This window comes from Pseudorca crassidens, chromosome X, assembly GCF_039906515.1.
Source record: "Pseudorca crassidens isolate mPseCra1 chromosome X, mPseCra1.hap1, whole genome shotgun sequence".
Lineage (NCBI taxonomy): Eukaryota > Metazoa > Chordata > Mammalia > Artiodactyla > Delphinidae > Pseudorca > Pseudorca crassidens.
Genome location: NC_090317.1, coordinates 40,285,582 through 40,312,120, shown reverse-complemented (window position 1 = coordinate 40,312,120; position 26,539 = coordinate 40,285,582). Strand labels below are relative to the sequence as shown.

The 26,539-nt window shown below is 42.1% G+C and overlaps 1 protein-coding gene across 1 annotated transcript in view; it reads right to left on the bottom strand.

Moving 5' to 3' along the window:
• The window catches only part of LOC137216609 (uncharacterized), a 31,867-nt gene extending 13,365 nt beyond the window's left edge, over positions 1-18,502 (bottom strand). Inside the window, exons 1-4 of the mRNA XM_067722695.1 lie at positions 18,392-18,502; positions 4,412-4,559; positions 4,255-4,358; positions 3,848-4,035 (exon numbers count right to left, since the gene is read on the bottom strand). Of these exons, the coding sequence (XP_067578796.1) occupies positions 3,848-4,035; positions 4,255-4,358; positions 4,412-4,559; positions 18,392-18,502 (551 nt within the window). The remainder of the gene's footprint in view (positions 1-3,847; positions 4,036-4,254; positions 4,359-4,411; positions 4,560-18,391) is intronic.
• Positions 18,503-26,539: the final 8,037 nt, after the last annotated feature.

Here is a 26,539-nt window from a genome sequence, read left to right as displayed (position 1 = left end):
CTCCTAGGGGAAATACAGGGTTAGGTTCCTGCGAGCCTCTGGTTACAACACTTTCATCAACCAATCAATATATAAACTCGTTTTATGTCTGTTTTTGTTTCAATTTATAATTTAATCCAATTAGAAATCAAGAATTTACTAAAAGAATGTATATTAACAAAACGCTAAAAGCGTCTTCCAACAAAAAATTCTAGAATCTGTCCAAGTCTAAATCACTGGACACTCCCAGTAGTGTCTCCAGAGGCTCCTTCATTGTTGAGGCTTTAGTAACCTCTGTTCATGCCCCATGGCATCTCTGGACCACACATGATGGCTGTAAGGTGCCCACGGGGTACTGAGGCAAGAAACTGCCCTTCTTGGCCTTGTATTATAAACCATTAGAGTGGCAACTGTCAGCCACATACTGGGCCATCCTCAAAATAGAGGTTCTCACAGACCCTGGGCCTGTGACCCTCTGTACCCAGGTGCCCAGGATGCCTTAGATCATGGAACCAGCACCCCAAAACCTCAGCATGCTTACTGAGGCCTCCTTGATACCAGATAGCTTTCTGGCATATCTTTCTTGCAAGAGGGCATGGCCTCAGCTGTCCTTAGTCCCTTGCCAGATGAGATAGTGGTAGAAGGAGACACCCCTCTCCCAGACTTCTTGGCTACCTGCGGAGCCCCTTGGAATCAACTGAGTGGGCAATATTGGGCATTGTACACTACATATGGTATGGTCACCATCATCCATATTACTGCTTTCGATCCCTTAACCAAGATGCCTATGATAAAGGACGGGACCAAAGAGTCAGCACAATTGACCAAACTTCAGTCATTTTAGTACTCGATGCCCCGGCTAACAAATGGGCCCATCTTCACATTTTTATAAACTCTTGGGTCATTGCCTAAATGTTGTCCCCTTTGACGTAAAGAACTCTGGGAATCACTTGCCTCACAGATACCCAAAATATAGATCAAGATGTTAGGGACTGACAGAATGGCCATCATCAAAAAGTCTACAAACAATAAATGCTGGAGAGGGTGTGGAGAAAAGGGAAGCCTCCTGCACTGTTGGTGGGAATGTAAATTGATACAGCCACTATGGAGAACAGTATGGAGGTTCCTTAAGGAGCCAAAAATAGAACTACCAAACGACCCAGCAATCCCACTACTGGGCATATACCCTGAGAAACCCATAATTCAAAAAGAGTCATGTACCACAATGTTCACCACAGCTCTATTTACAATAGCCAGGACATGGAAGAAACCTAAGCGTCCATCGACAGATGAATAGATAAAGAAGATGTGGCATATATACAATGGAATATTACTCAGCCATAAAAAGAAACGAAATTGACTTATTTCTAGTCAGGTGGGTGGACCTAGAGTCTGTCACAGAGAGTGAAGTAAGCCAGAAAGAGAAAAACAAATACCGTAATGCTAACACATATATATGGAATCTCAAAAACAGAAAAAACCCAAAATGGTCATAAAGAACCTAGGGGCAGGACGGGAATAACGACGCACACCTAACAGAGAATGGACTTGAGGACACGGGGAGGGGGAAGGGTAAGCTGGGACAAAATGAGACAGTGGCATGGACTTATATACACTACCAAATGTAAAACCGAAAGCTACTGGGAAGGAGCCGCAGAGCACAGGGAGATCAGCTTGGTGCTTTGTGACCACCTGGAGGGGTGGGATAGGGAGGGTGGGAGGGAGGGAGACACAAGAGGGAAGAGATATGGGGATATATGTATATGTATAGCTGATTCACTTTGTTATAAAGCAGAAAGTAACACACCAGTGTAAAGCAATTAAACTCCCATAAACATGTTATTAAAAAAAGAAAAAAAAGATGTTATGGAATGGGGCTTCCCTGGTGGTGCAGTGGTTAAGAACCCGTCTGCCAATGCAGGGGACACGGGTTCAAGCCCTGGTCCGGGAAGATGCCACATGCCGCGGAGCAACTAAGCCTGTGTGCCACAACTACTGAGCCTGAGTTCTAGAGCCTGCGAACCACGACTACTGAGCCCGCGGGCCAGAACTACTGAAGCCTGCGCACCCACAACAAGAGAAGCCACCGCGGTGAGAAGCCCGTGTACCTCAACAAAGAGGAGCCCCCATTCACTGCAACTAGAGAAAGCCCACGCACAGCAACGAAGACCCAACACAGCCAAAAGTAAAAAAAAGAAAAAAAAAGATGTTATGCACTGAACTCTGTTCCCCTCAAATTGCTATGTTGAACCCCTAATCCCCAATGTGACTATATTTGGAGATATGACCTTCAAGGTTAAACAAGGTCATGAGCTTGGAGCTCTAATCCAATAGAGGGGTATCCTTATAAGAAGACGAACAGAAGCCACAGAGCTCTCTCTCTCCCCACATTGAACAAAGAAAAGGCCATATGAAGACATAGTGAGAAGACAGCTGTCTGCCAAGGACAAAGGTCTCACCAGGCTATAAATTCTTTTAGCAAATTCTAGATTTCCAACTGGATTAAATTGTGGACCTTTGTATCAACTTAAATTGTTTCCTCCCTCTATGTACAAGTTTTCTGATTGCTTTCTCTCTGATTCTTTTTGCTTGTTTGTTTGTCACTGGATATACTGTGTGTGTGTGTGTGTGTGTGTGTGTGTGTGTGTGTGTGGGCAGTGTCCTCTCTAATCTGCTCATATTTATAGATTTCTTCCTTCAGAGAGCATCAGATCAGTTTCATTAGGGTTAGGGGCCTCCCCTATGGCAATGGTTGCTTAATAAGTTTTAAGGACTCTGGCTTAAGTTGCGTTTAATTTCATCACTGCGTCCCAAAAGTGCCATGGTTGCTTTTCCCTATCATTAGGATGATCAGGATTTCTACTGCAACAGAAGCATATGCAATAGAATGGCACAGCAGATTACTGGGCCCCCAAGCCAGAGGTGGGTGGACTGAAGCCATCTTCTGCTATGGTGCTGCCACTTGTGCTGCATGGAATTATTATTATCATTATTTTGTCTTTACTCTCTGTACAAATTCTGTCAGAATAGTTTAGATTTCTAGCAGTGTAAATTTACAGCTGTGGGTTTTATCTCCATCTAATCATGAGTGGTCCAGACCTTCTGGGTGGTTATGGGGACAGGTTCGGAGGCCCACTGACCCACCTCTTGGGCAGGCCAGGAGAGGAGGACATCGCAGGCCATGCAGGACACGTGGGGGTTGCATTCTGGAACAGCGTGAACCAGAAGGGTCTGTGGGAAGCGGGCTTTGCAGTACTAAGAGGGTGAGGTACACCCGGGTGCCTAAGCAAGGATGTGACTGGCTTGTTTGAATCCTTCTGCTGGCTGACAAGGAAACACTATTCAGGGATAATAAGCAGGAATGCATCCGGTGCATTTAATAACAAGGGTTGTTGCTAGAGGACCCTATCTGGCGGAGCAGAGTGGGCAGCAGAATCTGGGATTAGGCCGCTCGAGGCACTCCCAGTTTCACCAGCCGTCTACTCAGCATGGCGGAATACTAACTTGGGCCCTCACCGCACCATCACCCCCTCCCCGCGCACTCACACACAGGGGTCAGTATACCTGGCTGAGGAGAATTCAGTCCCTGGAGATGGAGGGGTGGACCCTGGGGCGGTAGCTCCCCGACCCCCGCCATTTCAGCGCTATTAGGTACCACGGCAACACAGGGCCTGAAACAAGGGGGCTCCATCGCAGCTGGACGTGCCCAGCCCGACCACCAACTCCTCTAGGGACTGGCTAGCAGGCAGCGCGCGTGGGCAGCTGATCAAAAGCCCAGGCCCTCGTCTGCTCCAGCCGTCTCCTTCTAAGAGGTCGCCCACTCACCCACCGCCCTCCCAGCTCATGGCAGCTTGGCGACCCCGCTTACCAATCAAAGAAGTCCAGAACGACGTCAGGAACATCAGGCGAGGAGAGGTTAGAAGCCAAAGTGGAAGTTGCAGCTGGGATGGGGGTCGTCGCCCTCCAAGGGCAGGGTCCTGATGAGGAGTAGGCAAACAGCGGCCCGCCGCAAGTCGGGACGCCATAGCTCCCACCGTCCAAGAACCCTGGAGACCACTGCGGACCGGGAGGAAGAGAGACGAGGGGGGGGCGCGGGATAACCAAGAGGAGCGGGGCGAGGAGCTCGTGCTTCTGCAAAGAGCCGCCCGTAAGGTGAGAACATCGAGGCCAAGGGGAGCGCGGAGGGTGGGGGTCGACCAGCGGCCCTGAGCCTGGCAGCGGCAAGAAGAGCAGCAGCCCAGCAGCTTCACTCCACGTACCAACCCGACTACTCACCCGGCCACTGCGGACAGTGCGGGGTCTGAAGCACTTCCGGCTGCCGCTGGGCGGGCCCGAGGCCCGGCGCACAACTGACTCCGCCCACTCTGATGGCAAGCGAGCTTAGCCAATGCGGCAGGCGCCAGGAGCTTTTCAAATAGATGCGCGTTCCCACCTCCTAGCACAGGCTGTGTGCCGCCCAGCCCTGTGCTCCTTCTGGCGTCTGCAGTCATTCCTCGGTCAGCAGCAGCTCCAGCTCCTTGGCAGCTGGAGAGCTGGGCCGGGGGTCGGCGGCGTGGGGCACCCTGCCCTGCGCCTCCCCTCTGCAAATACGCAAAATATGCTTTTCACTTGAAACAGCGTATGCCCACGAGTTTGCTTTTTGTGGTGAAAGAAGTAATTTGACGACCCAGGCTCTATGTGCAGTTTGAAAGTACTGAACACCTTTAGGAATCAGGACATAGTTGACTGGTGGTCATTCCCAGACCCTCAGGCCTCCAGTGAACCAGAGTGCCTGTCCTCTGGAAGGCATAGAGGAGGTGCAACCAGTGCGTTTTGTGACACGGCTCTGACGCATCATCAGGACAGAAATTGGGCTCCAGGAGCCCCCCTCCCATAGCTAAGGGATGCACAGTTGAAGTGAGGGTTCTTGGCTGACAGCATTGAAGGGGAAAAGAAGGCAACGGTCAGTGTATCGGATCTTCAAGGCAGTGAGTCCCTGGAGAGCAGGTCACTCTAACGCTCCAGCATTCTGGCCCAGCATGGGGGGAAAAAAGCCTTACATTTTTGCTAGAGGTTTTCTATTCTTTCCGCTACCCTGAACATTGCCACGTAGAATAGAAATAACTCAGAGAAAGAGGAAATGCTTCCACTCATTCACTACCCTTCGTCCTTCCCATCTCAGGTAACTTGATGAAGCAAGGTCAGAAAGAGGCTTCTTCAGAGCACATAAGCCAGATGGGCAATGAGCAGATAAACCTCAGTCATATTCACCAGCGCTGGACCTCGTGAGGCATGCCATGTAAAAGTGTTGAAATCAAAATGAATTTCAGGTTCACTCTTGGTCAACTAGAATATTCAAAGAAACATTCTCCCCCTTCGCCTTTCCTTCAGTATTTGGTGAAAAGAGTTGGGACTGCTTGTGCCCAGCATGTTGCAAAGCATTAGTTGCATGGAACTTCCTGGGGTGGCTGAGTGTTTTGTACAGCTAAAAACTTAACTCTTTACCCCACCTTGACCCCTTCTCCAGCACCCCCTTTCTTTTTCTTTTGTTTTTTTTTACCATTTTAGAATCACATATTTTTAAAATGTCTCTTATTTTCCTTCCTTCTCTTCACCAGCAGAGCATCTTCACACCTTCGTTTCCCCTCTCCTTTCCCCCTCTTTTTCCTTCTATTACAGTAAGTGCTTTCTTCTCACTTACGTGGCGGATCCGCATGGAACTAACCCACTTACTTACGTGGGGGATCCCTCTATAACTAACCATCACAACAGCAGTGGGTCAGGTGAGCTCAGCCCTACTGCTCTTAGTCCTGCACCCCTTGTCTCTGGTCACTAAGGCATCCTCGTAGAGACAATACTTGCTTGTCAAAAATGAAAAGGCCATTTCAGATCCGTTTGTCCAAGCATCTGAATTGTATATGGGCGGGGAGGGGTGGGGACTGAAGCCTAGAGGAGGGTGGATGGGCCCAAGGTTACACAGTGGCAAAATGCAAAACTAGAACTGTATTTCCAGGTTGGCCTACTTCCAGATAAGTGTGTTTTTCCAGTGAAAGTCAGCTTTGACTGTTATTTCAGGCAGCCACCGGCATGTGGGAATGGTTTTGTTTGGAAGCAGGTTATTCCTATTCGTGGAATCAAATTCTGCAATCAGTGTCTCAACTGACAGGAAAAGGAAGCCTCTGTTTTTTTCTTTTTTTCCTAGGCGTCCTTGTGACTATGGAGATGGCCAAAAACTTGATGGCAAAAATGAATTTATTTCCAAAGCTTACGTCCCACACTCACATGACAAAGAGCCCCAAAGGCAGCAAGGAATATGAAAAAGCCAGTACAATTTGTAGTTGTTGAGTTTTTGTCTAGTTCATTTATTAGAATGTACATAAGTATCCACATTGAATGGTATTAAACATGAATATGGGATCAGGGTGTAGAAGACAGGTCACTGACCTAGGAGTTAGCCCATCTGTGTTCTGACCCAGCTCTGACACATGACTGCGAATATTTCAGTTTGTCTAGAGTATGAGGTGGATTGGGAGGTAAGGCAAGAGGCCAAATAGGTAAGAAGCAAAAGAATAGGTGGCACCTGGCCTAATGATGGCCACACATTCAGTGCACAGAAAATACCTCCTCGGTGAATAACTGAAGCTAAGAAGGAGAGTTTCACTGTATTTTTTTTTTTACTTATAAACAGCAAACATTTATTTTTCACAGTCCTAGACGCTGGTTAGTCCAAGATCAAGGCACCAGCAGCTTTGGTGTCTGGTGAAGGCCACTTCCTGGATCATAGATGGCAACTTGTCAAGATGTCCTCACATGGTGGAAGGGGCAAAGTATCTCTCTGGACCCTCTTAAATAAGGCACTAATCTCATTCATCAGAGTTCCACCCTTTTGACCTTGGCACCTCCCAGAGACCCCACCTTCTAATACCGTTATCTTGGGGATTAGCATTTCAACACATAGATTTGGGGGGAATGCAAACATTCTCTTTAGGACACCTACCCAATTTCCATACTGCCCAAAATGTGCCATGTGTAAACCCAAATAAAATCACATCATTTTCTCACTTTAAAAAGTTCAAAGTTTTCTGATTGACTGGCAGAGAACTTTTCATCTTCAACCTTTCTCTCCATAACCTATTCCACATACTCCATTTTTCATTTCCATCTCTTCTTTTTTTTAAGTTAATTTTTATTGCAGTATAGTTCCTTTACAATGTTGTCTTAGTTTCTGCTTTACAGCAACATGAATCGGTTATATGTATACACATATCCCATCTTTTTTAGATTTCCTTTGCATTTAGGTCACCACAGAGTACTGAGTAGAGTTCCCTGTGCTATACAGTAGTTTCTCAGAAAGAGAGTTTTAGATCTGATTGTCCAAAGTAAGGAATTTGATTTCTATCTTATATTCAACAGTAAGCTTTTGGAGGCTTTGTGCAGGAAAATGACACCATCAGGAAGAAACTTTCAGTTACTTTCTGGAGGAAGAACTGGAGGAAAGAGAGACTGGGGACAAGGAGAGAAGTTAGGAGGGTGGTGCACACTTCTGCTCCGAGTAATGGCAGGCTAAGTCATTTGCACTCACCATCGCAATGAGGACAACTAAAAAATACTGGGTGAAATGTGAAAAGAAATTATCTTCATTAAGTGCTAAGAAACTCTGAGGCTAAAATCTAGAAGAAAGCAAAAACCCAAATAGGAAAGCCCAGCACTCAAAGCCACTTTTGCCTGAGGGCATTAGGTGGATCCAGAAGAAAGAAGTGTGACACTGAGCTGTGGTTTTGGCGGCCTGATGGGAAAAGAGACCAAAAGTTGAAGTCCTCACCCCCATTGAGTAGATCTGATAAGCCCTCCAGCCACTCTAAGCTGAAAAGAAGTGGCTACCCCTTTGGGATAATGGTGAACCAGAAGCAACAAGCCCTGGCATGGACTTGCAGTCTAGGTATCCATCACCAGAGTGATCCGAGGAACTTCAAGCCCTGAACTTGGATTAAAGTGGTCTTGGACAGGTAGTGACACCAGGCATTTAGCAGAAGCAGGTGAAAATGCTCTCTGCAGGAAGGTTCTGTCTTCCCATGCCTGATATCAGTCCGATAAATAATTTTTCAATAATATATTGGCACATAGTCAAAGATAAGTGGACACATAAGCAAAAAAAAAAATACATTGTAAGTGATAGCCAAAGGAAAAATAGACAATGAAAACAAATTCACAGATATTTCAGATATCAGAATTATGAGACCCAGACTATAATCACTATGGCCTACTTTATTTCAAAAAATTAAGAAATAAGCTTTAAAATATTTTCAGGGAACAGAAAATCCTAAAATGTGGCATAGCCAATTTGAAAAAGAATCAAATAGGACATCTAGGACTAAAAAAATATAACAATTGAGGGTTCAATGGATGCGTTCAACACAACGCTAAACATAATCATTAGGTGATGATAAATGCGATGAAGAGAAATAAACCTAAGAGAGAATTATTGAATTAGAAGACAGATCAAAAGAAATCATCCAGAATTCTGCCTGGAGAAGTGAATTTTATGAAAAGAAATGTAGGATAAGAGACACAATGAATAGAGTGAAGAAGTCTAATATACATTTAATTTAAATCCTAGAAGGACACGAGTGAGAAATGGGAAAGAAGATGATGGCCAAACATTTTCCCGAGCAGATGAAATGCACCAATCCACAGATACTAGAAGCTCATTGAATTCTCATCAGCATAGAAAACAGAAATTCACTCCTGGACGCATCATCATGAGAGTGCAGGACATCAGAAAGAATGAAGGCTATGTTAAGGATCCAAGTGAGAGATAATGAATCTTGACCTTGGGCAGGAGCAGAAGAAATAAAGACAAGGGGATGGGCCTCTGGACGTTGGTCTTTAGAATACCTTTTTCTCAGACTTAGCATGAAAGACTATTTTATAAACATTATCCATTCCATCCTTCATTAATAAAAAACATTTGCTACCAAATCTATTTCTTAGAGCACCCTGACACCTAGGAGCTGTTCAAATTGTCTTAGTCATACATGGAAGGTCGTCACCCTATAAGTATGTCATCTCATGGGCTATGACAGGGGTGAGTATTCTCCATAGGAATTATGAAGGTTAACTTTATGTGTCACCTTGACTGGGCTAAGGAAGAATTTCAAGTGCATGAACCTATTCCAGGAGCTATTAGGTCTGGAAAAGCTTCTCTGTGGACCTGCAGATCCTATTTAGGAGTCAGCTATGGAAATGAAGTCAGAGTGACCCTTCTTGTGTTCCATTTAATGCAAACATGAAGAGAGCTTCTTTCCACTGAAATGCACTGTTATGGCACCTTGCTTAGACACAACTTCACTTTGAATTTACTAAAAATAAATGGAAACGCTTATTTCACCTTGAGGATTATGTGTGGATCTTAATTGACAAAATGTACTCTCTACCCCATCCCACTGATCAGAAAACGGCCAACCTCCTCCAGAGGACTAATAATAATAATTTAATCCTTACTTCAGCTCTGTAAGGTAGGTATTATTCTTCCCGTTTTCCAGCCAGGAGGGGAGATGATATAGTAGAAGTCAGAGCTTAGACTCTGAAGCCAGACTGCCTGGGTTTGAATTTCACCTGTGTCACTCACTCGCCGTGGAATCTTAAGCAACTTACATAGCTGCTCTGTGCCTCACTTTCTTCATCTCTAGAGTAAGATAATAATAGGACTTCTTTGGAGGCTACAATGAGTTAATTCATGGAAAGCACCTAAATTATTATGGCCAATCATACAATCGGTGCTCAAAACATGGAAACTCTTCTTCTTCTAGAGTTACGTGGCCATTTATTTTCTGGCCACTTAATACGACGAACGAGAAGGAAAAATAGGGATCACTGAAGCTGACTAGAAGAAGAAACATGGGTCATGGGCGCAGCCTGGCCTTATTATCCATAGCTCCTGAGATGAGCTGTGTGACCCTGACTAGGGGCAGGGGGAGGTGTCTACAAGGGTTCTCCAACCCTTGCACTCCAGGGGGAGCCAGTGCCTAAGATATGTCCCAAATGAGTCTGCCCCAGCTAGAAGCTCCTGGAATCCCGGAGATGAGAAAAGGCCCTTTCCCACACAGGCTCCAGGAAGCGTTTAGAACCCCAAAGAATATACAAATTACTAAGCTCAATGAGTCACAATAAATTCACTTTAAAAGTACTACTTTACCCTCTTAATTTACAAGTGGCAAGGGATGAAGCATCTGACTGTTCATCATAGTTTTCCTTTGGGAGACCTGAAGCAGTTTCTGGCTCACCCAGTAGGGGTGTCAAACCCCTGAGTGACATGGAACCACCGTATCACCTTACCTTATCACTTCTAATGGCTGGACTTTGTGTTCCGTTGTCATCACAGAATGTAAGTGGTTTCAACTATAACTTTGTTCAAAGCTCTTAGTCCATTTCAAACCAACTAATGTTTCCCCTTTACTTTTCAGTTAAGACTCTCAAGTAGCTCCTAGAGCAGCTTCAGCATTTATACCTTTCCGTCAGCAGCTTTGTCTCAGATATTCATGTGGATACAGCCTTGTTCACAGTGGAGCACAGGGCAAAATGCAGAATGTCTTTGTCTTTCTGATTTACTATAATGAGGGATAAGTGTGCTTAGGGCAATCACTCCCATGAAGAGCAAAGTGGAAGTTTAGCGGAACATAATGTGTGTTGACTTGAGTAAGCCTCAGTCCCGTGCCCCTCCCTTGGGGTTGGATTCCAGTTTCTGACTACCCAAATGTGTTCACAATGCACACGGTCTGCCCCTAGGGAAACGACTCTTTAGTAGAAATATAAATGATGAGCCAAGGAATTCCAAAACACATGGTGCAGTGATATACGTAAGAGGGGCTCCTGAACCAGGCTGGAGGGTTTGCAAAGAAAACTGGATGTCTGGGGCAGGAGTGAAAGGAAGTATTAATCTTCACACTTTTATGTCTTTCCCTCAACCCGGCCATAATTTATAGACAAGTCCTATTTTCTGAGTAAAATATAAATCCAACCACTTTCTAACACCTTTGCTTTTGTCACTCTGGTCCAAGTCCCCATCGTCTCTCAGGTGGACCACTCCAATAGCCTCCTAATTGGCTTCCCCACTTCCAGTTTTATATCCTGTGGCAAATATCGTAGATTAGCTCACTTGACTCCATTACAATCCCAATCACAGCAGGTAAGGCTTGATCGACGTTGCAAGCCAAGTCTACATTTCCTGAACTCCCGCCCTTATGGCCTGGATTGCACACATAACTTAGCCTCTGCCAAGCAGATAATAAACCCCCATGAGAGTTGGTAGGAGCAGGAAGGTGGAGTCTATGCTGCTTCTGGGGTTTCTGGTTTCTCTCAGTGAGCATGGGCTCAGAAACTTTCGCATCTCCTGCAGCAGTAACAATAGAGGTCCCAGGGTACAGTTCCTAGTTTTGTGGGTATCAAAAGGCAAGGCATGGGACATCAACTTTGTATAGACGGAGGAAGGAGGCAATGTGGCCTCAAAGCCAAAATTTGTGATGCTCTCAGCAGAAACAGAGTGGTCCAACGGCTTCCTCACGTTCCACCCTCCTGATTGTACCAGTTCTGTGGTATTATTCAGGAAGACAGTTTTGGAAATTATAACTACTACTTGAGTTAAACCAAACACGACCACCCCCCCGTGCAAAAGTCTCTCGTGCTTTTCCCTCATACACCCAGGTATTTTGTAGGCTCTTGTAATTTATTTATGCATGCCTGTTTTTGTGCTTTGTAAAAGTGGCCTCCTATAGAATATATTCCTGTGTGTGTCTGTTCTTTTCTATTTTTTTTGGCTTGATACCTTGATTCATAAGATTCATCCAACTTGTATGTAGCCAAGTTTGTTCGTTTCCTTTGCTGTATGACATTCCACTGATGGACATATCACTGCATATACCTACCCAACTAGTTTCTGAACTTGGGTTGTGTCCACTTTTGGACTATTACAAACAATGCAGCTCTGGGCATCCTTGGCCTTGTCATCTGGTTTGCATGGGCATGGGGTTCTCTAGGCGAAGCGCCTAGTGGTAGTATTACTGGGTCTAGGGTAAATATATCTTAAACTTTGAGGGATACTGAATATTCCCGTTATTCAGTTCTAAATATTTCTTGATTTCCTTCAATCCAAGGATTAGTTAGTAGTATGCTATTTTGTTTCCAAACATTTGGGTGTTTTAAAGCTATCTCTGTGTTATTAACCTCTGCGTTAAGCATTATGAGCAGAGAGCCTAGATTTCACACTAGTGATCCTTTGCAGTTTATTGAGGCTTCCTTTTTCTTCTTAAGGTCTATTTCTGTATACGGTCAATAGCTCAAAAGAATTTATGTTCTTTGTTTGTTGGGTATGAAGTTTTATATTATCTAATAGCTCAAATTTATTATTGTGTTTAGGCCTTTGATATCACTGCTTATTTCTGTTTGCTTGGACATGTTCTGAGAGTGGTGGGTTAAAATCTCCAGCTCTCATTGTTAACGTATCTATCAGTCCCTACGGTCATAACATTTATCCTTGAGGTTTAAGCTATCCTGCTACGCCACCTTCTGTAACTCCCTCACGCTATCATCCACTGGCCCTAGCCATCGACTGCTCTCTGCCCCAACCTACCACCGTCCAGAGGACTCCAACTTCCACGTCAATCACTCAACAATTGGACGTTCTCATTTCCAGTGAACATCTGTACAACATACTAGCCAAACTCTCTCACAGACACACTCTGGTTTATTCTTCACCCTAAACTACTCTACCTCTCACATCTAAAATGAAAATATCCCAGTGTTGGACCGCAAGCCCCTAGACATGCTGCTCTCTCATTCTTCTACACTCTCTACATGTGCTCTTTTATCTCACTGAGCCCTCCTATTCCTTGGCCTCTCTATTTTCTGCACATCTGCACTCTCCCTCTTCTGTCTCTCCCTCCTGTCACCATTGACTTGGTTTGGGGTTTCTCCCTATTTTTTTTTTTATGGCCGTGCCACGCAGCTTGCTGGGATCTTAGTTCCCCGACCCAGGATGGAACCCGGGCTCCCGGCCACTGCCGAGTCCTAACAACTGGACCGCCAGGGAATTCCCTGGGGTTTCTCCTCTTTCCCTGCTCACACTCAGGCATATTAAGTTGTCAATACATCAAGCACCGCTTATTCTTCTACGCTTATAACACCTTCTGTATCTCCACATCCAGTTATCACCCATAGCCAATCAACTGTTGACTTTCAGTTCTATACACTTCTTCATGTGTTTCCAATACCCCTACCTTAGTCTAGGACTTCAGCATCTCTCACATAAATCACTGCTTTAATGAGCACTCCATTCTTGCTCCTCTCTGATCCTTTCTTCACATTGCTTTCAGAGTGACATGTCTAAAACACAAATTACTTCCCAAATTAGAGCCCCTTGATGGCTTCTTGTAGCCTTAAGAATGAAGTCTCCACTGCAGTCTCTGGGGAAATGCAAATGGCCAATAGACACATGCAAACATGTTCAACATCACTAATCATCAGGGAAATGCAAATCAAAATCACAATGAGACATCACCTCACAAAAGGACACACGTAACAAATTTTGGCGAGGATGTGTAGAAAAGGGAACCATCCCACACAGATTCGCAGGAGTGTAAAGAGTTGCAGCCACTGTGGAAAACAGTATGGATATTTCTCAGGAAACTAAAAATAGTTTTAGTTTGTAGTTGTTAGAACTACCATACGACCCAACAATTCCACTCCTGGGCATCTATCTGTAGAAAACAAAAACACGAATTCAAAAAGATGCATGCACCCCAATGTTCATAGCTGTGTCATTTACAGTTGCCAGTGTATGGAAGCAATCTGTGTCCATCAACAGATGAATGGAGAAAGAAGATGTGATGTATATATAGAATACTAATCAGCCATAAAAAAGGAATTTTGCCATTGGCAGCAACATGGATGGACTTGGAGGGTATTATGTTAAGGGAACTAAGTGAGACAGAGAGAGACAAATACTCAGTAAATTAAAAAGAATTAATAACTGGCTGAATTAATGGACATAGAAATGAATGTAGAAGAGACTTAAGAAAGGGTAAGTCTTCAACAACAGACATGCTGCAGAGAGCAGAGAAAGGGCAGGGCTTATTTGAATACCACCTAATAAGTTGGTATTACTAGGTCTACAGAGCTAGTGGGCCCTTTTGTGTGCGTCTTAAATGCCAAGTTTATTGTGTATGCAGTAGAGTCATCAAAATTTTCTTACAGGAATCTGGCATGGCCAGAGTTGGGTTTTAGGAAGGTTGACTTAGCAAGTACATGAAGCATGTATCTGTGGGGAAAAATATGGAGGTAGGAGAAGGTTAGGAGACTAGCGCAAAGTTCAGGCAAGAAGTAATGAAGGTAATGATACTAAGAGTTGGCAAGAATGTGGAACAAATAGAAATCTCATCCTCTGCTGTGGGGAATATGAACTAGTACAACCGTTTTGAAAGATAATTGGTGTTACCTAGTAAGGTTGAACGTGGGCAGACCCTACGACCCAGGAATTTCATGTTTAGGCCTATACTGTAGATCAGGGTTTCTCAACTGTTGACATTTTGGAAAAGATAATTCTGGGTTGTAGAGAACTGTCCTGTGCATTGTAGGATGTTTAGCAGTATCCTTGTCCTCCACCCACTATATGCCAGTAGCACACCCTCAGTTATGACAACCAAAAGGTTTCCAGAGGTTATCAAATGTCTCCCTGGTTGGGGCGGAGGGGTAGTGCGTAAAATTGCCCTCAACTGAGAAAGTAGAGAAACTCTTGTATGTGGGCATACGGGGATATAATGAGAAAGTTTGTCGCAAAATAATTTGCAAAAGCATAAACATGGAAACAAGCCACATGTCCATCAACAGGAGGGAGACACACTGTGGAATTTTCATAGGGTGGATAAGTATACAGCAATGAAAAGTGATTACTACAGTTGCACACATCAACATGGATAAAGATCACAAACACAAAACTGGGGAGGTAGAGAAAGAGCAAGACAAGTAATACATCTAGTATAATTAGATCTACATAAAGTCAAAAATGGACAAGAAATAACATTATTTAAAGGAACATTCCTCTGCAGTGAATGTATAAAAATGTGAATTATTAACAAAGTTCAGGATCATGGTTACCTCTGGGAAGGAATGAGGGGAGGAATCTGGAAGGGCACAGGTGGACTTCCAAGGCATTAGCCGTGTTCTAGTTCACAAGCTTGGTGCTGGGTACACAGGTTTCTATATTATTATGATATACCTTACATATATACTGTATTATCTTCTGTATACATGAAAGAGTTCATAATTTGTCGGGAAGTGATGAGGTCTAAAATAAGGCAGGAAAACGGAGAGAAAGGCAGCAGAATAAATAATTGGATGAGAGAAAGAGAAAGACAGGGAGAGAGAGGGAAGAGTCAACTTTTAGGTACCTCTTCGAAACGTTTTAAACTCATTTTCTTCATAGATTTGGGGATGAAATCAATTCCTTATCTATAAACACACATAATTCATTGCTCAGACTTCTAAGAAATGTACATTTTATGCCTCAAAGCCGATCCTACTATATGATGTGATTCACGGGACTGGATAATACCACATTGCACAAAACACCATTGTCTGAGAATCCTGCCCTGTTAGACTTGTAAACGTGTTCTCATTTGTATTCCTTGGAGTTATAAGCATCTGAAACTAGGCGGCTTAGAGTAAAAGTGATTCTTCATCACTAACTTTAGTGTCATTAGCATATCCCTAACTGGGACAGAACACTGTTTCCAACTCCAGCACCCACCCTACCCCTCTGTTTTTCTCCCAATGGTCACCTCTCAGGTAGTGGAATAAAAGGAGAGTTTTTGGATCAAATCCTTTCAGAAGATGGGGCCATAACCAAGGAAAATATCAGAATACCCTAAGCTTTCCTGGACGAGGCAGAGAGGGACAAGACAGATCTTTTCCTAGAAGAAGCACAAAGTTTTCAAGGCAGAAGGACTCACTGAAAACATATTTTATACATGAGGATACAGGAAAACCCACAAACACCCAGAGAAGCAGGAAATGCAGGATTTGTCCCTGATTGATTTAGGGACCGTCTGTCAGAGACTCAGAGAAGCCTGATATGTTAGAGCTACAGCAAACCCTCAGAGCAGCAAGCCTGAGCTTCCTCCCTCAACATGAGAGGCTTCAGGTGCATCCATGTGGATAACGTAGCCCACTTGTCCTGTTACCTGGATACGCAGCCTTCACCTCGTAGATACCTCTCAGCCCTGAGAGTATAACACTGACAGTGCCACTCAGCCCTCAGAAGCACAGACGCAGTGAAGAGGAACACACATGTCTCTTGGGGCTTGGGACATGGGGCCACCTGGGGAGTAAATTCAGGGCCCTAGGTAACTGGAGCTCGGTAAGGGCCAGGGACATGGACTCCGAGCATGCACCAAAACAGGCTTATCTCAAAAAGAGGTGTGCATGCGTTTGTCTAAAGTGAACCTCCCGGGACTTCCCTGGCAGTCCAGTGGTTAACACTCTGCTCCCAATGCAGGGGACACGGGTTCCAACCGTGTTCGGGGATCTAATACCCTGCATGCCACACGACGTGGCCAAAAAATAATAATAAATAAATAACGTGAGCCTCCGAAAATTCTTCAGCCCAGGTAAAGGCCTTTAATATTCACTATTAACTATAGTTAATACGCTAACTATATTAACACAGAAATACACACACACACTCCCTGCCGGCATGGCATGAACCATAAGGAACCAAACCAATTTGAGGACTTTCCAGGGACCCTACATGGATAAATTTCTACTTGGACTGTTCTTTCATTAAACAATGGTGACAAAAGGCCTTGTGCCTTTGTTGTTGTTGTTCTAGCCATGAGGAATACTCTGTGTTACTACATGATAACGCATTTTTAAATGTCAACACCAGTGACAGGGGAAAGGGTTGTGGATACCTTACACTCACTTCACTTTAACAGACCTTTATCAAGCATCTACGAAGAAGAAAACACAGTGCTTTAGGAGAGAGAAATCAATAAAAGCCTTTACGTTCCGAACAAGTCAGAAGCTCACACTTTAGGGAGCTGGGGAGATACACGCATAAATAAATAATGTTAATCTACTCTCCATACGTGAGAAACTAGCATAGAAAACAGAAAGCGGTATTGATGCTAACTAGCAAGCTCTCAAGCAGCCTTAACTGAATATAGAAATAAGGCCTTCTACCCTCAAACCCCTGGTCCTCCCCTTCTCTGATCCTCTGCTCTGCTCAAGTACCACTTCACATTTTTCCCTTAAAGAGGTTCCAGATACTAGGCCCATTTCCTCTTTTAATTTTCTTTAAATTAGGACATTTTTCAGATCTCGACAAAGGTCTGAAAATGCGACACCCATGCAACCATCAGCCGTCTTAAGAAACATAAGCTTACAAATAAAATTGAAACCCAGTGTACCTCTCCCCAACTGAATTCTCCGTCTTTTTCTATAGAGTTAACCACTGTCTTAAATAAGTTTATTGGTCTCATACACACCTTTCTGCATACTACATATGTATGCATTACTCCTATGTATGCCTTTTACTACAAATAGATGTATCTATAATCAACCTAGTAATTTTGCATGTCTTTAAACTTCATATGTGCATGGTATCATAATGCTTTTATCATTTTGGAACTAGGTTTCTCCTTTATCTATTCATCCCTTCCACTACTGAATCTTTGCCCCTTGTTATAAGCTGAATTGTGTCCCCGCAAAAGACATGTTGAGGTCTTGACCCCCGCAACCTGTAAATGTGACCTTATTTGGAAAGAGGGTATTTGCAGGTGTAATAAAGATCAGATGAGGTCATACTGGATTAGGGTGGGCCCTTAATCCAATATGACTGGTGTCCTTATAAGAAGAGAAAGAACACAGAAACAGAGACACAGGGGAAAACACTATGTAAAGATGAAGAAAGAGAGTGGAATCGTGCATATACAAGCCAAATGAGGCCAAGGATTGACAGCAACCACCAGCAACTAGGAGAGAGGCATGGAACAGATCCTTCCTCCGAGCCTCCAGAAGGAACCAACCCTGCCGACACCTTGACCTCAGACTTCTGGCCTCCAGAACGGTGAGAGAATAAATTTCGGTTGTTTTAAGCCACCCGCTTTGTGGTAGTTTGTTACGGTAACCCTAGGAAACTAACACATCCCTCCCGGAGGCCTTTGTGTCTCAGGCCCCTGAGAATTCTAGTGTCTTCCTCAGTCCAGATCTCACCATCCTGTTCAGTTTACCTGCAATAGTACCAAGTCAGTGAATTAAGGCTGGTCCTACTGTGGGTGTAGTTAAACGTTTCCCCCATTGCTCTAAAGCAGCAGTTCTGAAACTTTAGTGTGCTTCAGTAGCACTTGGAGGACTTGTAAAAACCTGATGGCTAGCAGCCTACCTTCAGAATATCCAATTCAGCAGGTCTGGAGCAGGGTCTGAGAATTTGCATTTCAAACACGTTCCCAGCAGACGCTGATGCTGCTGCTCCATGGCAGGCCACTAGCACCATCTGGTCTCCAGGCAAGCTAGGTCATCCATCAGTTTCTTTCAGTAACATATACTAGAGGCTGCGCCACCATCTCTATTGCCACACAAGTTGTTTATAATCTAATATTTCAATTTATTTGAGGCTGCTATAAAGGGATGTCAAACAGGCTTACCAAATAGTTGAAACAAATCCCTTTCAATGACAGTAAGGTGGGCCGAAATAAATAGAACCAAGATACACTGGAGTCTGTATTATTTATATAAAAAAAAACCCAACTCTGCAGCTTATTCATGTCAAACAAGCTTTTATTTTCAATGTGAACAATACTGTCAAATTTATCTGTCAAAGGTAAGAATAAAGTCAGATGTCAGTTAATATCATTTTGGGATGTTGAATTTTGAAACAACATTTGTATTGTGGGCTAATGAAAACTAGAATATCCGTGAAGAACAAATTCATCTTTTCTTTCGCTGTCCACTTCTTTTTATGCCTTCCAACTGTAGGGTGGGAGAAGAGTCAATTAACAACTGTACACCAATAACATGCACCAGGGACTTTCTAAATAGGAGTCAATATTATGAACATCTATTGGCTCTCCAAGGAGAAAACAAAACGTTTTCTTCTTGTAACCCAGACCCTTGGTTGTCAGGATGCACAGCATTTCATCACACCAACCTCATCTCTCTCTTGCCCACCACTATAAATGCTAGCTTTTGTTCTTGAAAGGCCACTCTGTGATTTAAATGTCTTTCCCCCTTAAGGGCCTATGCTCCTTACACAAATCATAAATCCCTTATATTCCCAGACCTCTGGTTTCCGTATCTGTAAAATGAGAAAGAGGCTGTTATCAAACATCCGCAGGTGTAAAAATTAAGAAAGGGAGAAAGAAAGAGTGTGATACTGTGAGAGAGAGAGAGATGAGAGAGAGAAAGGAAAAGATGAATGGGTAGAGGAAAAAGAAATTTAGATTGAATTACCAACTCAGTGATAGCCAATAATCTTACTATGGCTAATTTTCTTTTCTTTTGAATAAAAAATCTAAATTGAAGTAATATTTGTGAATTACTCATGAAATGCAGTCTTATTTGAAATCCTTGACTTTTTACTACTTTGTAAGGAGTCACCTTCTCAAAGGCATTGTTATTCCAAGAGACTCCATTTCTGTGGCCACGTGATGAAGGTACAGCTAGAGCACAGCTTGGTCGCTTTAGCTGCTTCTCCTGGTGGCCACTCTCTAAAAATATAGGTCTCTATATTTTAGACCTCTAAAAAAATATAGGTCTCTATTTCCAGGTCTGATAAATTTCCCATCTGTAGTAGTCTTAAAGCTACAGGACAAACGACTTGTGGCTGTAAATGAAATACATTTCAGAACACACTGCCTTCTATACCATCTAGAATACAAGTACATTATTAACATTAAACTGTTTTTCCAAAACTAAATTTCATCAATTTTTTCTTATTTACTTTACAAAAATTATTAAAAACATGATAGATAGCTAGTGGGAAGCAGCTGCATAGCACAGGGTGATCAGCTTGGACCTCTGTGACCACCTAGAGTGGTGGGATAGGGAGGGTGGGAGGGAGATGCAAGAGGGAGGAGATATGGGGATATAGGTATACGTATAGCTGATTTACTTTGTTATAAAGCAGAAACTAACACACCATTGTAAACCAATTATTCCCCAATAAACACATTAAAAAAAAAAAGAACCACAGTAGTGGCAGTCATACCTGTAATTTCTGTTCACAAAAATCATAGTATATATTACAAAAATCACAATGCATATTACAAAGTCACACACAATCTCAAGGAACATTATAGTTGTTGTAGAGATTTCAAAATATCATTTATACTTCCTATGACTTCGGAAGTACATTATTTATTATACCTGCTGAATGATGTTTTTAGTATAGAACACATATCTTACTATATGCAGTGTTGAGTGTCTGACATTAAGCTTTTGATTGCTAAGTCATCAAGTTCAAAGATATCCATCTCGAATAAACACATTGCTAGCTGTATGGCAGCTACACAACTAGATAAGCACCCAGGTACGCCCATCCATGATACCCATTAAGTTCTTCTTTTAGAAAGCTCTGGGTAACCTAGATAACTGACCAGGTGAGTGACCTCATTTTTCCCTTCCTGTGCCTAAATCCCCTCTGATGTTTTAAAATTTATTTATTTACTTATTTTTGGCTGCGTTGGGTCTTTTTTTTTTTTACATTTAACCTAATTTTATTCATGCTTGACTTGGGATGGGGACTAGATCATTCAGTAAGCACATGAAGTAAAAACAAAATATGTCTTGACATGTACAACTTTTAAAATACAATAATGATGTACCTTAATTACTTCCATGCACACAAGTCTAGCATTACAGTTTTTTTTAAAAAAATAAACACAGTTAAGACTTCTACGAGCATTTTACAATAAAGTAATTCTTAATTTTTCTGTGTACATAGATCAAGCACCTCCAAAATACAAACTCCTATACACAGTGAGCGCTTCACTTAAAATGAATACTTAAGTAAATTAAGTATGTAGACAGCCTTAGGATAGCTGACATTATAATATTCAGCTAAGTAGGCAACAAAGCATAGTGCCAAATGTAAAAAAGTGTATTTTCAAATAAATTTCAAAAACTAAGTTAACTTTTTATAATTAATTACAGAAAATATAATGATTTGCTAAAATAAATAAGATGTGATGTAGTAACACTTCACTATAAAGAATGCATACCAGGGCCTTCCCTGGTGGCGCAGTGGTTAAGAATGCACTTGCCAATGCAGGGGACACAGGTTCGAGCCCTGGTCCGGGAAGATCCCACATGCCACGGAGCAACTAAGCCTGTGCGCCACAACTACTGAGCCTGAGCTCTATAGAGCCCGCAAGCCACAACTACTGAGCCTGCGTGCCACAACTACTGAAGCCCACGTGCCTAGAGCCGGTGCTCCATAACAAGAGAAGCCACCACAATGAGAAGTCTGTGCACTGCAATGAAGAGTAGCCCCTGCTTGCTGCAACTAGAGAAAGCCCGCGCGTGGCACAAAGACCCATCACAGCCATAAATAAATAAATTTATTTTTAAAAAACCCAAAAACAAAGAATGCATACTAGAAGATTTATAAATGGTGAGGGAATCTTATAAAGAATAGTTTGCTACAATAAACAATGGCTAAATAGAAGTGCATATTGTGAAGCACCACAGGTGGTATATGTTTTGCCACATACTTTTGTTACCTTGAGGTAGATAATAGATGTATACCAAATTTGGCATTCATTTTCAGTTGCTCCTGGTATCATGTGTTTTTAAAAAATGTGTACAGTACGAAAAACTTGAAAATACTCATGAATGAAAAATATTTTAGGAAAAAAATAGATATTTTCATCTAATTATGTACAGTCTCACTGTGTAGACTTCAAGGCAAGATTTTCGTTTCCTGTAAAACAGATCATTGTTCCATGAGAGAATGATTTTTACTTGTCTTAGTGCATTTCTTTTGTCTCCTCCTGCATTGCATTATTTTGCTCTATTCTTTATTTTTGTCTGCAAACGACATGCCAGTTAAAGTGAAAACCATCTCATATGTAGAAAAAAAGTCTGGATTTTAAAAACCAAGAAAAAATCCTTTCTAAATGACACCATCTGATTCAAGTAAAAAAATGACTTAAACACTAGTAATAAAAAAGACAAAACACATTTCATGAAGAATACAAAAAGAAATGTCTGCTGAGTGTTGTAGTTCAGATGTTTCAGAATGCTGCTGTATGTTTTATGAGGAATCTGAGGGGAAGATTTCATAGCAGAAGGTGTTAATGCGGCCTGTATTGACTTAAGTGGTGACCCAACTGGACTGTGAAACTGTGGAATGCCTATGGGTTCAAGCTGCTTGTTAAAGAGGAACTTCCCACTGTTGTTCAGAAATCCTTCCTCGTTTCCTCTCTCCCCAAGCTTCCCATCCTCTACTGGCCCAGTTTCTATTGCTGCATTGGATCTTCATTGCTGTGTGCGGGCTTTCTCTAGCTGCTGTGAGCGGGGCCTACTCTTCGTTGTGGTGCACAGGCTTCTCATTGTGGTGGCTTCTCTTGTTGCGGAGCGCCGGGCTCTAGGTGCACGGGCTTCAGTAGTTGTGGCTCACAGACTCAGTAGTTGTGGAGCGTGGGCTCTAGAGCGCAGGCTCAATAGTTGTGGTGCACTGTGGCATGTGGGATCTTCCTGGACCAGTGATTAAACAGGTAGATCCACAGGCAGATTCTTAACCACTGTGCTACCAGGGAAGTCCCACCTCTTATGTTTTAAATTCACCAATAAAGAGAGAACCTAGCCACCTTGCCCTTGGACCTAATAAATGCAAACCTCAAGTTCATTTCTCTCTGTCTCTGTCTCTCTTTGTCTCTCTTTCTCTCTCCATGACCTTGCTATGTGTCCCTCAGCTGCGCCATATACCCTCCATGACCAGCGAGTAATTAACTTTGCTTTTTCAAAGTTTCCTGATGGTTATTCCTGAGGTGCATGTTACAACCATAATAAGAACCACAAGGGCCGGTCCAGCTACAACATTGGCTCTGGTTGGGGAAATGTCTGTGGGAGTCTCCTCACAGGTAGTACCACTGGGTAAGTGCCTCAGGCAGTCTTAGCCAATAGGACTACTACTGATGGGATGAGACTGACACAACAGTATATCACTAATTTGTCATTGTAGTATTTTTATAATTATACTTCAACTTTATTGGTGCCCTTTGTTATCCTAAATTTTTTTTTTGGCATTTAAAAGTTTATTCTGAAAAGAAATGCATAGTTTTCACCAGACTGCCAAATAATTCTTCACTTAGTTGGCAGTTAAAGCTGGATCCATGGTGTAAGTCTGTGATCTAGCTCAAAGGAGGCAGAAAGAGAGTGGAGAAGGGACTCAACAATTGTTATGCCCTGGCCAGTAAATGTCACACATCACTTACACTCCTATTCCACTGATGAGAACTTAGTCTCATGGGCACCTTTAATTGTGAGAGGCTAAGAAATGTAATATATCAGGGGAGCCATGTGGCTATTATTTACAGTGGAGAAAGGAAAACAGAGTTGATAACTTCCATGCTCCATACCACTACTCTTTTTTAAAAACTGAAGTATAGTTGATTTACAATATTATATTAGTTTCAGGTGTACAGCAAAGTGATTCAGTATTTTTGCAGATTATACTCCATTACAGGTTACTACAAGGTAATGGCTGTAAGTTCTGTGCTATACAGTATATTCTTGTGGCTTATCTATTTTATATATACCACTACTTTTTTGTATCTTCTTCCCCAACAAGTTTTATCCTTTTAGTTCTAAGAGTTTACCCATAGATTTTTCTTCATTTTTCTGTGTAGGAAGATTTGTTTCCTCCTTTCCACACCATCTTTTATAATGTTTATTTCTTTTTCTTATCTAGCTGCATTGACTAAGACCTCCAGTATAATATTTAATAGAAACAATGATAGAGAAAATACTTGTCTTTTTCCCCAATTTAGTAGAAATTCTGCTATAAACTTTCACTATTGAGATATTAGTATAGGTATTTAATGATTAACCCTTATGAAGTTAAGGAACTTATCTTCTATTCCTGGTTTGCTAGGATGAGCTGAGATTTACAAGGTGAATAATGGTAGTCCTTCATGATCTGACCACAGGAATGAATGATTTGAATGAGGTTTAGTCTTTTTTCTTTTTTTTTACATCGTTATTGGAGTATAATTGCTTTACAATGGTGTGTTAGTTTCTGCTTTATAACAAAGTGAATCAGTTATACATATACATACGTTCCCATATCTCTTCCCTCTTGTGTCTCCCTCCCTCCCACCCTCCCTATCCCACCCCTCTACGTGGTCACAAAGCACTGAGCCGATCTCCCTGTGCTATGCGGCTGCTTCCCACTACCTATCTACTTTACGTTTGGTAGTGTATATATGTCCATGCCACTCTCTCACTTTGTCACAGCTTACCCTTCCCCCTCCCCATATCCTCAAGTCCATTCTCTAGTAGGTCTGCATCTTTATTCCTGTCTTACCCCTAGATTCTTCATGACATTTTTTTCCTTAAATTCCATATATATGTGTTAGCATACGGTATTTGTCTTTCTCTTTCTGACTTACTTCACTCTGTATGACAGACTCTAGGTCCATCCACCTCATTACAAATAGCTCAATTTCGTTTCTTTTTATGGCTGAGTAACATTCCATTGTATATATGTGCCACATCTTCTTTATCCATTCATCCGATGATGGACACTTAGGTTGTTTCCATTTCCTGGCTATTGTAAATAGAGCTGCAATGAACATTTTGGTACATGACTCTTTTTGAATTATGGTTTTCTCAGGGTATATGCCCAGTAGTCAGATTGCTGGGTCGTATGGTACTTCTATTTTCAGTTTTTTAAGGAACCTCCATACTGTTCTCCATAGTGGCTGTACCAATTCACATTCCCACCAGCAGTGCAAGAGGGTTCCCTTTTCTCTACACCCTCTCCAGGATTTATCATTTCTAGATTTTTTGATGATGGCCATTCTGACTGGTGTGAGATGATATCTCATTGTAGTTTTGATTTGCATTTCTCTAATGATTAATGATGTTGAGCATTCTTTCATGTGTTTGTTGGCAGTCTGTATATCTTCTTTGGAGAAATGTCTATTTAGGTCTTCTGCCCATTTTTGGATTGGGTTGTTTGTTTTTTTGTTATTGAGCTGGATGAGCTGGTTGTAAATTTTGGAGATTAATCCTTTGTCAGTTGCTTCATTTGCAAATATTTTCTCCCATTCTGAGGGTTGTCTTTTGGTCTTGTTTATGGTTTCCTTTGCTGTGCAAAAGCTTTTAAGTTTCATTAGGTCCCATTTGTTTATTTTTGTTTTTATTTTCATTTCTCTAGGAGGTGGGTCAAAAAGGATCTTGCTGTGATTTATGTCATAGAGTGTTCTGCCTATGTTTTCCTCTAAGAGTTTGATAGTTTCTGGCCTTACATTTAGGTCTTTAATCCATTTTGAGCTTATTTTTGTGTATGGTGTTAGGGAGTATATTTAGGTCTTCTGATGTTGGGCATATGTATTTACAGTTGTTAAATCTTCTTGATGAGTTGACCTCTTTATCATTATATAATGATATTCTTTGTCTCTTGTTAATCATTTTTGGCATAAAGTCTATTTTGTCTGGTGTTGTATAGCTACCCACACTTTCTTTTGGTTTCCACTTACATGGAATATCATTTTCTATCCATTCCTTTTTAGTCTATGATTGTCCATAGAGCTGACATGAGTCTTTTGTAGGCAGCATATAGTTGGGTCTTGTTTTTTTTATCCATCCTGCCACTCTATGCCTTAGGACTGAAGAATTCAGTCTGTTTACATTTAGAGTAATTATTGATATGTAAGCACTTACTAATGCCATGTTATTGTTTTCTGGCTATTTTGTAGTTCCATTGTTCCTTTTTTCCTCTCTTTCTGTCTACTTTTGTGAGTTGGTGCTTTTCATAGTAGCTATTTCTGATTCACTTCTCTTTATCATTTGTGAAGTTATGATGGGTTTTTGCTTTGTCGTTACTATAAGGCTTACATAAAACGTCTTATATTTTTAACAGTCTACTTTAAGCTGATAGCAACTTACTTTGATCACATACAAAAGCTCTCCCCTTTTACTCCCCCCTTTTATGTTTTTGATGTCACAATTTACCTCTTTTTATATGGTACATTCATTAAAAAATTATAGTCACTATATTCCTTATATTATTTACCTTTAAACTTTATACTATAGTTAAGTGGTTAATACACCATCATATCACTGAATTAGAATTTTTGGAATCTGACTCTATGTCACTCTTTATCACTGTGTTGTATATTTTCATATGTTTTCCTGTTAACAATTAGTGTTTTTAATTTCAGGTTGAAGAACTCCTTTCAGCATTTCTTGTAAGGCAGGTCTCATGGTGATGAGCTCCCTCAGCTTTGTTTGTCTAGGAAAGTTTTTATTTCTCCTTCATTCCTGAAGGACAATGTTGACAGGTAGAGTATTCTTGGCTGGCAAT